The following is a 12,569-nucleotide window of genomic DNA, read 5'->3' as shown; positions in this document are numbered from 1 at the left end:
GGCTCTAGGGATGTCTGTGCTCTCTCTGGGTACAGAATAGGCTCCCAGGTATGAACAGGTATTCTATTCCCTGTGACTGAAGGATCCTTGTATACTGTGACTATGGGAATTCTATGTGTGATAGGGCACATGGTGTAGCTGGGTCTGTGGGCAATCATTGTCTCTGGCATCAGTGGCCCAGAATTCCCTGAGGGCCTGGAGTGGGTCAATGCAAAATGGTCCTTTGCTCACACTGAGGTTCATGCACGAGGATGGATGGGAGTTGTACCCACTATAGGTTAACCCCAGGCATTAATCACCCTGGAAGAGAGGAGGTGATGTGATTATGTCAGCAGGCATGTCATATACTCTCCTGCTGACAAGAGAGGAGCTCTACTAAGCCCAACATGGGTGTTACCCTGTATTCTTACCCCACCCTAGAGCACTGACCATGGCTCCCTAGCCATACCCAACACACATCTCTGGGTATTCACTGTAAGACTAAACTATAGAGGGATGATTCAAAGATAAAACCCAACAGAAGAGAAAACCAACAAGTATTTCCATAAATGCCTAAAAGTAAACACAAAAATTCAAGAAACATGAATAAGGAAAACAACATGAATTCTCCAAAGGAACAAACAATACTTCAGTATTAGAATGTGAAGATGAAATGCCTGAAAAGAAACTCAAAAGAATGATCATAGGATTACTCGGAATCAATGAGAAGCATTTACAAATTAAAGAAATCCATACATGACTTGGGTGAAAAATTTTCTCATGAGATTGAGACTTTGCAAAGGAACCAAAATGAAATATTAGAAATGAATAATTAGGTATGTCAAAGAAAATGTACAAGGGAAAGCCTTACTAATAGAGTTGGAGAGGCAGAAGAAAGAATATCTAAACTAAAAGACAAATATTTGGAGATTTCTCAGAATAAAAAAAAGACAAAGAAATTAGGAAATAAAATAATAGGAACAATGTTCAAGATTAATGGGATACTTCTCTCCCTTTTAATTCTATCCTTCATTATTTGCTTACACTGGTCTTATTTGTGAAATCTCTTTGACACTTACCCTATCTTTTTGATCGGTTATGTACTTATACTTATCACTTTACCAAATGCACTGGCATTATCAAACACCCAACGTACAGGTCTTAGAAGTTTCTGAGCCTGCACCGCAGCTCACTAGGCTAATCCTCCACCTTGTGGCACTGGCACACCGGGTTCTAGTCCCGGTCGGGGCACCAGATTCTGTCCCGGTTGCCCCTCTTCCAGGCCAGCTCTCTACTGTGGCCAGGGAGTGCAGTGGAGGATGGCCCAAGTCCTTGGGCCCTACACCCCATGGGAGACCAGGAGAAGTACCTGGCTCCTGCTATCGGATCAGCGCGGTGCACTGGCCGCAGCACGCCAGCCGTGGCAGCCATTGGTGGGTGAACCAACGGAAAAGGAATACCCTTCTCTCTGTCTCTCTCTTTCACTGTCCACTCTGCCTGTCAAAAAAAAAAAAAAAAAAAAAAAGAAGTTTCTGAAGATGTATAGAGAATGGATTATGAGGCCTATAACAGAAAACATCTTTAGCTTGGAGAAAGAAATGGATGTCCAAAGATTCCCCCATCCACCATTGCTATTCAAAATATTCCTGGAAGTTTTAGCTAGGCCCATTAGACAAGAAAAAGAAATGAAGAGGTACAAATTGGAAAAGATGAAGTCAATTTACCTCTGTTTGCTGACGAAAAAATTCTAAATATAGGGAAACCAAAAGACTCCACTAAGACACTATTGGAACTTATAAAAGAGTTTGGTAAAGAGGCAGGATATGAAATTAACACATAAAAATGGATAGCCTTTGTATACAGACAATGCCCTGGCTGAGAAAGAACTTGTAAAGTTAGTTTCCTTCACAATAGCTAAAAAATATTTAAACACTTTGGAATAAATTTAATGAAAGAGGTGGTATGATGATAACCATAAAACATTAAAGAAATAGAAGAAGACACAAAATGGAGGAAACCTTCCATATTCTTGGATTAGAAGAATCAGTATCATCAAAATGCCCATACTACTGAAAGCAATTTAGATTCAATGAGATCCCAATCAAAATAACAATGACATTCTACTCAGATCCAGAAAGGAAGATGCTAAATTTCAAATGGAAACAGGAGGCCCTAAATAGCTAAAGGGATCTTATACAACAACAAGAACAAAAAAAGCTGGAGGCATCACAATACCAGATTTTAAGACATAGTACAGGAGAGTTATAATAAACACAACCTGGCACTGGCATAAAAATAGACATGAGATCAATAGAAAAGAATAGAAACTCCAGAAATCAATCCATGCATCTACAACCACCTTATCTTTGACAGAGGGGCTAAAACTAATCCATGGAGAAAGGGCAGTCTCTTCAAGAAATGGTGCTGGGAAAACTGGATCTTTACATGCAGAAGTATGAAACATGACCCCTACCTTATATCTGACACAAAAGCCCACTCAAATGGATCAAAGATATAAATCTATGACTTGATACCTTCAAATTACTAAAGAACTTTGAGGAACATTGAAAGACATTGGTATAGGCGAAGACTTCTTGGAAAAGACCCCAGAAGCGCTGGCAATCAGAGCAAAAATAGACAAATGGGATTACATTTAAGCTGAGAAGCTTCTGCACTGCAAAGGGAATACTCAGCAAATGAAGAGGCAACTGACAGAATGGTAGAAAACATTTGCAAAACTATGCAACTGATTAAGGATTAATATCCAGAATCTATAAAGATCTCAAGAAACTCAATAACAACCAAACAAACAATCCAGTTAGCAAATGGGCAAAAGACTCCAACAGATATTTTTCAAAAGAGGAAACTCAAATGGCTACAGATTCCTGAAAAAAATGGTCAAGATCAATAGCCATCTGGGAAATGCAAATCAAAACCACAATGAAGTTTTACCTCACGCCAGTCAGAGTGGCTTTCATACTAAAATCAACAATAAATTTTGGGCCAATGCTGTGGCGTAGTAGATTAAGCCACTATATGCAGAGCCAGCATACCATTTAAGTACCAGTTTGAGTCCTGGCTATTCCACTTCCAATCTAGCTCCTTCTGATGGCCTGGGAAAGCAGAGGAGGATCACTCAAGTTCTTGGGCCCTCACACTGATACGGGAGACCTAGAAGAAGCTCCTGTCTCCTGGCCATGGATTGGCCCAGCTACAGCCATTCCAGCCATTTGGGATGTGAACTAGTGGATGGAACACCTCTCTCTCTGTCTCCACAGCTCTCTGTAACTCTGGCTCTCAAAAAAATAAGTTTTTAAAAAATAGACAGTCAATAAATGCCAGTGAAGATATGGGGGAAAAGGTACCTAATACACTGTTGGTTGGAATGTAAACTAGTACAGCAGTGTGGAAGACAGTATGGAAGTTCCTCAGAAAGCTGAAAACAGATATACTATATGACCCAGCAATCCCATTCTTGAGAATCTACCCAAATGAAATGAAATCAGCATATCAATGAATTACTTGTACCACCATGTTTATTGCAGCTCAATTCACTATAGCTAAGATATGGAACCAACACAAATGTCCATCAACTAAAGACTGGATAAAGAAATTATGGTATATATACACTTGGGAATACTACACAGTAGTAAAAACAATGAAATGTTGTCATTTGCAACAAAATTGAGGCAACAGGAAACCATTATACTTAGTGAAATTAACTAGTCCCCAAATGACAAATACTGTATGATTTTCCTGGTTTGTAGTAACTGACAATACCACAAAATGTAATGTATATGAGTGAAATTGACATTTTGAGATTTTATGATTGTTTACAGCTCTTTACTATTTAGGAACACTTTTTTTTTTCTTCATACTATTTGTTGAATTCTTTACTTAGTGTAGGGTTAATCTTATAAGTCTAAAATAAGCTGAAAGATCATTGTAAAAATTCACAGAAAGAATAAGAAAGGAAGGAGGATGTAGGGAGAGAACATACATGGTATGGAGAGTAGAGTGGGAAGTATCACTATGCTCCTAAATCTGTATATATGTAACACATGAAATTTGTTCACCTTAAAAATATTAAAAAACAAGAAAAGCTGTTCAGCCAACAGCTTTTTAAACAGGCATTATAGAAATGTGTATCAACCAGGGGTTGGTATTGTGGGTATAATACTTAAACTGCAGCCTGGGACACCTTCTTCCCTTATGAGAGAACTTCTTCAAGTCCCAGCTACTCCACTTCTGATGCAGCTTCCTGATAATATTCTTGGGAAAGTAGCAGAGGATGGCCCAAATACTTGGCCCCCTGCCATCTATGTTGAGACCTGGATAGGCTTCTGGCTCTGGACTTCAGCTTGGGCCAGCCCTGGCTGTTCCAGCCACATGGGACATGAAACAATGGACGGATGAATTCTCTGTCTCTTACTCTCCCTCTCTAAGGAAACTCTCCCTTTCAAATAAATTAATTAATTTTAAAAAGAAATGTGAATCAACCAAAGGTTACAGAACCAAAAAGAAACTAAATTAAATGAATGAAGCAGGCACTGAAGCAAAGGAAGGAATCGGTGTGCTGTGGGTTATTCTTAATTCCACCTCTGCTTGTAATCTCAGCATCCTCCCCGTGTGTGTGTGTGTGTGTGTGTGTGTGTGACTGTAACTATATGAAAACACAGTTCTTTCTGTGGATATTGTGTCTTTATTATCTTTGGAAATAAGAGAAAAGAAGATCATACCATTAGGATGGAAATAGATAAGTATGCATTAGTCTAGGAGGGGATTATTCACTTATATTTTCCAATGTATTAACTAAATTGATGATTTAAAAAATTGATCATCTGATCATCACTGTAGAAATTCTTAGTATTTGAAAGCGATTGCCGGAAAATACTAACTGAACTTATTCAAGAATTTCCTGAAGTGGAGAATATATGAGGATATTCCATTTCCTATTTTCCCCTGCCTCTGTTCTTTTAGCAGTGGAATCAAGAGTATTTCTATCCTTTTTAAAATATCTTGAGTTAAAAGAAACTGCACCACATATTCTGCTTACCCAGGCGGTGTAAAGCAAAGTGCTGAGCAATTATATGGTGGATTTGATCAATTTTGACAGCCGGTCTTGAAATTCAAGCCAGAATCCCCTGATCCTCCTTCCACAGCAGGTTTTGGGACTGAATTATGACTAATTGCATCAAATTTCTACTTTACCTTGGCAATGGCCCCACAAATCCTACATGTGGAAATGACTCTCCTGATCAGTTTAACAGTTCTGTGTGTCATCATTATTTTACAACTTCTATGCCAGAATATAGAATAAAAATATTGATAAAGTTATACAAATTCCCTTTGAATACTCTGGATTGTCTTGTACCAAAATCATCTCAGAATAGTAACTTTCTAAATTTCTGCATCTTGTATTCACTACATAGAATTTTTGATTGTGGAATCCTAGTACAATTTATAATCTTATAAGGTAGCTCAGGAATTTCTTCTTTGCTTAAAACATGTTCCACAACCCTGTACATCATTTGTATAATTTCCTTAGTTCTTTAGCATACTCATACATGAAATACATTTCATTCACATTGAAAGTATGTCATTTACAGTAATATAACACAGAAATGAAGGTGCTCTAAAAAGAAGATCCTTAATATTATACAGTCACTGTTTCTATGACAGAAAAACTAGAAAAAAAATCTACAGAGCCTACAAGGGGGGTATGTTAGCCACTTGGGATACTCATGAGGCTAAAGCAATCTTCAAAACTTTGAATGTGCAATGATCATTTAAACTTAGACATAAATACACATTGAGGACAGCAAAAAGATCTCACTTCTGAGATGAAAATAGATTAACTTTAGGGCAATTTATCTTCTACAGCATATTATGGGCCAGTGCCAGCAAGCCACAGATGCATACCCCATGAGGAGCCTAAAGAGACATCTGTGAAGAGGGAAAAGGCAGTTTATATGCAGTGTTATGTAGTAATGAAATGTCAACCACTCCCTAGATGAATGTCTTAAACAAGGGAAATGATTTTTATGTATACTTTTTCTTGTTCCATGCCAGATTAATGATAAGCAAAAAGTTCTAACTCATATATTTATGTAAAACTAACTTGATAGAGAAAAAAAGCACAACAATGAGATAGTGGTGAACATAAGGGAGAAGAGGTAATGTGGGGGAAAGGAAGAAAGAAAGAGAAAGAGAGATAAAGAACATACTACATAATAGATACAAACAGATAATATTAAATAACAGCTTATTCTACAATTCATTTTAAAGCAAAATTGAATCAAATATTCTCATGTTAAATCCCATAAAATATTGTCACAAAATTTTCTTAGTCATTTTCTATTTCCATTATATTTCTATCACATCCAGTGCCAGGGGAAGACATGAATCATGCCAAGACCATTTGCTCTGTGTTTCGTTGTGTCATGACTGATGGCTCATTGTTGACCATATTTCGATCACTGCTATGACTCTTAGAATGCAGATAACTCAGGTGACATCAAAATCAAACAGTGTGTTTTACATGAATCAGGCAACTTACAAAATATCATGCTTATTCTTTGAAATCCTAGTATTGCATAGTTTCTTCAATAGTCACTATTTCCATAATTTATAGTTTAAATAAAGAGATAGAGGAGAAACAGAAGAAAGACAAAAGTAACCCAGGGGTGTCGCTCCCCCTCTTCGTGGAGGAACGACACAGGACCCTGCACTGTTCTTTCGTCTGCTCGGCCCTCCCCGGGTTTGCTGCTGGTTCTTCCCGGGTTGGCTACCGACCCTTCCACCTCCGTGGAAGGGCGGTTCCCCCTGCCACTTTCCCCACTTCCGCAGGGGAGCGGCACACCGCTGGCCGGCTCTCTGGGGGGCTGCACAGGTGTTCCTTCAGATAGATGTTCCCCTTAGATGTTCCTCGTGCATGTTGTCTCTCTCCTCCTTTATAGTCCTCTTCCTCCAATCCCAACTCTACCACCCACACGCCGAGTACGCTGCTCTCCTCCAATCAGGAGCAGCTCCTGCAGCTTGTCAAGTTGGTGAGAGGCAGCTGGGTAGAAGCTGTTGCCTCCTCTCCCAGCGCCATATTGTGGGAGAGCAGATGCATAGAATAAGTCTTAATTCCAGTAACTTAGTCTAGTCCGAGTTGCTCCCCACAAGGGGAGGCAAAACACTTTAGAAACTGTCTACCTTCCAGGTTGTCAAATATTTGCAGATGACTAATATATCTTCTTGAAAAACACTTTAAGAGTGCTTCCTTTCTTATAATCACACACTATGCAATCCCACCACCACCACCACTATGACGCTGCTGAATCACTATATTGTTTGTCTGCTTTATGGCTAGATACCTAAACTAAACTGGACAAATGTTTTTCATCATTTTCTCCATCTTTTGTCCTCAATAAACACTTGCAGAGTATATAAAGAATCAATAAAATACTCTGCTAATTTCTTGGCAGAAGGAAAAGTTCTTTTTAAGAAGTATTGATTGTATGATTATTTTACTGTGATATCTCCAATATGATTTTTAACTTATTAACAGGCCCTGAGGCTAATGAAATTTTGCCCCCTCCCAAAAAAAAAAGAAAGAAAGAAAGAAAACCCATGGAAATGGCAGGGTCAGCCTCCCCATCGGCATACTGGGAATCATGATTTCCCTCCTCTCTTAGCACACATTATAAAAATTAGAACAGTTGGAAACATTAGGGATTATTTCAAACCATAAGCAAAGAAATTTCTGGTGAAAATAAAAGTAAAGGTATGAATTTCTTCATTGGTAGGATTGCTGGTTTGCTTTTTGGGATGGTTTTGGGTTTAGAAGGGCTAAAAGAATAGTAAGTAAGGCAAGCATGCAAAGAATGTAAGAAGCAAAGTCAACAGAAGGTATCCAGGTATATAGAAGTATAAAAGTGAGAAACCAGAAAAAAGAACCCTGCAGAGTTCCCCATATACACCTTTTATCAAGTGAACAATTTATTTCTTACACAAGAAATTACTTTGAAATAATACTAATATTACTTATGAATCTAAAATGAAAGTTCATGTATTCAGAAGTTCACTAACCTTCTTTGGTACAATTGATTTGGGTTTCATCACTGAAATCTCCACAGTCGTTGTCCCCATCACAGGCCCAATGGCCTGGGATACACCTGCCACTGGAACATCTGAACTGATTCTCAAAGCAAGAGTGAACACAGCCCACCTCGTCACTGCCATCCCCACAGTCGTCATCTGGGAAGAAACATCAACAACAGGTAATGGAAACTGACACAGGCTGAGAAGTGGTCCTACAAAATATCTTGCTTCTTTATTTGTCATCCAGAGATTTTTTTTAAGAAAAGAATAATGAATTGGTAGATCAGCATTTCTGATGAAGACTGGGGAATTATTTTGTTTTTTTATATTGCTTCTATTCTAATTTAATGTGAACACTAAACTAAAAAAACTTGATGTTGGCTTTTGAAGCTCAAATTTTATCATTCAGAAATGAATAACCACTGATTGTATTTATGCAATATGATATAGGTGGTGTTGGTGTTTGTAGGAATTTAATGAGATAACTAGCAATAAAACTGATATAAAAACTAGCAAATATAATTGATGTGGAAAACTATCACTCAAACTTAAGAGTTCCTGTGCCCCAGAATTTAGAGTTATATCTTCAATTCATTCCCTTCTTTTCCATTCCCAACATGAGAACTCAGTGCATACCCTTCCCCTACTGGCTCCTGTATGTGTGTTTATTATTGAAAATGGTTATATAGTATCATTGCAGATGATTTACATTCTTTATAAAGAACCATTGCAGGAGGAAGGGGAAAGGAATGTGAAGTGAGAATAGATTAAATTGAAATAAATGTCTTAGAATGCTCCAATTTGTATATAATTCATTTTCCTGTATTTGGCATGATTTAGCATAATGGTACAATTGAGTATAAGAAACACCATGTGTGCATAGAAAGCAAGGGGACAGAGTTGAGATCAATCTGGATAATTCCATAACAACTTACAAACTACTCCATCCTGAAGTTATATAAATGCTGGGCACCTGAACTGTACAGGTCATTTTCTCAGTTGTCCCCTTTCTTTGTGTTTCTGAACTTAATGCTAAATTCAACACAATATCTGAATACAATTCTTCATGGTAGCCTCATGGGACAAATATTGAGCTTTGTTGTCCTTAACAGCGATCCACACTGATGTGCCAGCTGCCCTCTCACCATGTGCCACAGCCATTTTGCTTGGCTGTGCAAATTTATCTTACAAGCTACCTTTGAAGGAAGCCAAATGACCCAGCCAGCCAGGCTCCCAATCAAATCAGTGCCTTACAGTGAATATTTGATACTTGCCAGAGTCACAGTGCCATTTGCTGCTAATGCATCTTCCACTTTTACAAATAAATTGAGTCAGTGGCTCACAGGTTGGAAATTCTGTGAAAGAAGTAAAAACAACCAATAAGAAACATGGTATTGACTGCTCTCAACCTAATTTGTATCTTACTTGCGAATGTGATGAGAACTTCTGCCTCATTCTCTGAAAAGGCACAGAGGAAATAAGAGATACTGAATGTAACTTCTTGATGACATAGGATACAAGTACTTTTATTATCTTTTAAATGAGTACTTTCCAGTGCCTGGAGGCCTAGGAGAATTACTTGTTGAAGGAACATTTGGATTCATCACACTGAAGAAATGAATAGATGTCAATTTCATGCATAGGGGGACTCAATCTCCAGCCAGAGAACAACAGCAACTGGAGCTCCGCCCTCTGCAGCTGCAAAGAAATGCATCTATGCTTTCAAGAGGAAGGCCATTTCTGAGTCAGTGAGTCAGAACAGCACATTCAGATAGAATGCAGTCTCTGAGAGATGCTAACCTCATCAGCTGAAAGTAAAATACACAACGCAGTAAATTCAGTTTCTAATAGTATTCTTTTTTTACAAAAAAAGATTTATTTATTTATTTGAAAGGCTCAGTTATACAGAGAAAGAAGGAGAGATAGAGAGAGAGAGAGGTCTTCCATCTGCAGGTTCACTCCCCAAACAGCCAGAGCTGGGCCAAAACAAAGCCAGGAGCCTGGGCTTCTTCCTGGTCTCCCACGCAAGTGCAGAGACCCAAGGACTTAAGCCATCTCCTTCTGCTTTCCCAGGCCATAGAAGAGCTGGATCAGAAGTGGAGCAGCCAGGAATTGAACCATATGGGATGCCAGCACCACAGGCAGTGGCTTTTCTTGCTGCTCCCAGTGCTGGCCCTTAAATTCAGTTTCAAAGACTGAAAGTATGAATCTTAAATATTTTTAAAAAATGGTTTGAAAATAAAGCAATGTTTTGACAGACAGTGAGAGAGAGAGAGAAAGGTCTTCCTTTTTCCATTGGTTCACTCCCAAATGGCCGCTGCAGCTGGCGTGCTCGCTGATCCAAAGCCAGGAGCCAGGTGCTTCTCCTGGTCTCCCATGGGGTGTCTCCCATGGTCTCCCATGGGCCATCCTCCACTGCACTCCCGGGCCACAGCAGAGAGCTGGACTGGAAGAGGAGCGACTGGGACAGAATCTGGCACCCCAACCAGGACTAGAACCCTGTGTGCCGGCACTGCAGGTGGAAGATTAGCCAAGTGAGGCAAGGGCCGGCCCCACCTTTCTTAACCTTTACTTAATTATAACCCAAAACCCTAGAATTAGCACAGCCAAAGGCTTTTAAATGAGATAATTAGCAAATTTGAATATTAGTAAATCCAGAAAACAACACCTTCATAACAAGATCTGATAATCAAGATTAACTGTGGGAGAGAAGCAGTTGTGATTAGAGAAAAATGTAATTGCTGACCAGTTCATTTAAAGATTTCAAAGTAGCTTTCTTATATTTCTGAGAAAAATGTTTTGTTCTCCCTATTTCATATACAGTCAAAGTAAGTCACCTAGAGTTTATGTAAATTGCTCAGTATGAAACCTTTTAGTTATGCATGGAATCTTAAATCCTCACACACATAAGAACTCATTTGATAGGCATTTTAAAAATAGAAAAAAGAAACTCCATCAGTTCATTGATATAAAAACAGAAGAAACTGATAAGAGTCAAATACATTTTGATACTAATATTTGATTTTCACTCTAAGACAAATGACTTAGAATCATAGATTTTATTTGAGGTACAAGAACAGAAATATTTGCAAACTGCTTTCCGCAGATTATCACAGGCTACTAGAGAGCTGATGGTAGTGCAGGCCAGACTTTGGCTGCCTAAAATCCTACCACCAAGTCTCTCCATCTCTCATCTATCCAGCTAGCTAGCTTTCATTTGATTGACCATTTTAATTTTAAGCTTAATACTTGTGCACTCTTTTATCCAGAAAAAATATCTAAATAACAAAAAAAATATATTTCTCTGTTCAAAAAACATGAAAACCATGGATTATTTATAACCATTTTAACCCCAGGACATTGAGACACACAAAAAAATAGGATAGTATTTCTTTAAAGAAAAACAGGTCTTAGAAATCACTTCTTCAAGCTCTCTATCCATCACTGTTTCTACCATGGTGTTGCCAATTTCAATATCATTTTCACTTACCATCCATGAATGTATCTAAACTATTATTTTACCCTACCCATATTTTAGCATATATTAAGCATGGAGATGAACATCTCTCATAAATTATTTCATTATGCAAGGTAATACTTCCTTGGTTTTATCAGAATCAAATGAATTCTAAATACTTATATTATGTGATTCATTAGCTTTTGTACATACCAACTACTCCTTTATAATTTTATAATGCTATAATTTTCTAGCATTTAGGTTTTTTTTCTTATCTTTAAATTATATAACACTACCTCCTTTTCATTTTTTTCACATGATAGATTGTATCAAAATTCACCTAACCAGTTTTGTCACACTTTTTTGCCTATTTCTGATAATTTCTCTTTAAGAGTTGAAGACATCACAAAGTACTTCAAATAGTGGTTCCATTCAAAATCAGGTTAGGTTACCACTTTAAACAATGAAGTGCACCTCAACTGGGACTAGAACCCAGGGTGCTGGCGCCGCAGGCGGAGGATTAGCCAAGTGAGCCGCTGCGCTGGCCAAGAAGTAAAGTTATTAATTATTCATTCTCAAACTAATGTGGCCTTGAGTAAATCATTCAGTCTCCCTGTCACAGACTCTTGAGTTTTAGCCCTAAATCTCAGATCCTGTAGGTCTCAAGGACCGAGAACACCATTTAGAAGTTGCACAGAAACCCTAGAAACATTTAATGCAAAAACAACAACAACAAAAAAAATGGTATTCACCATCTAAATAACTCCTGGAGTTATCACAGCATTACAACAAGACACAATAATAGACTTTCAGAAAATAACAAAACTAATATACAAATGTTAAAATTATATGTGGTTTTATTCTGCTTAGTAATGAACTAAAATGAGCAACACATTTGAGAAATAATTCCATCAAAATTACAAACAATAATATAAATGCCTATAAGGCATTGATTTTTCACTAATGTAGAAAAACATCTAATTCTTTGGTATCTTATCCCCAATATCCAACAGTGAGAGGAAGCTGAGACTTAACTACCATATAC

General features: G+C 38.0%; 1 protein-coding gene across 9 annotated transcripts in view; it reads right to left on the bottom strand.

The window, feature by feature from the left end:
* The window catches only part of LRP1B (LDL receptor related protein 1B), a 2,140,503-nt gene that overhangs the window by 863,922 nt on the left and 1,264,012 nt on the right, over positions 1-12,569 (bottom strand). For all 9 annotated transcript variants that reach the window (XR_007920674.2, XM_051849575.2, XM_051849574.2 and 6 more), the window contains 2 exons: positions 9,342-9,422; positions 8,056-8,223 (listed from right to left, as the gene is read on the bottom strand). Coding sequence is in view for 8 of the 9 variants with exons in the window: in XM_051849575.2 (XP_051705535.2) it covers positions 8,056-8,223; positions 9,342-9,422 (249 nt within the window). In the remaining variant the exon portion in view is untranslated. The remainder of the gene's footprint in view (positions 1-8,055; positions 8,224-9,341; positions 9,423-12,569) is intronic.

This window comes from Oryctolagus cuniculus, chromosome 3 (genome assembly GCF_964237555.1).
Source record: "Oryctolagus cuniculus chromosome 3, mOryCun1.1, whole genome shotgun sequence".
NCBI lineage: Eukaryota > Metazoa > Chordata > Mammalia > Lagomorpha > Leporidae > Oryctolagus > Oryctolagus cuniculus.
The sequence above is the reverse complement of the archived record's forward strand: the minus strand, read 5'-3'. Positions and strand labels throughout refer to the sequence as shown.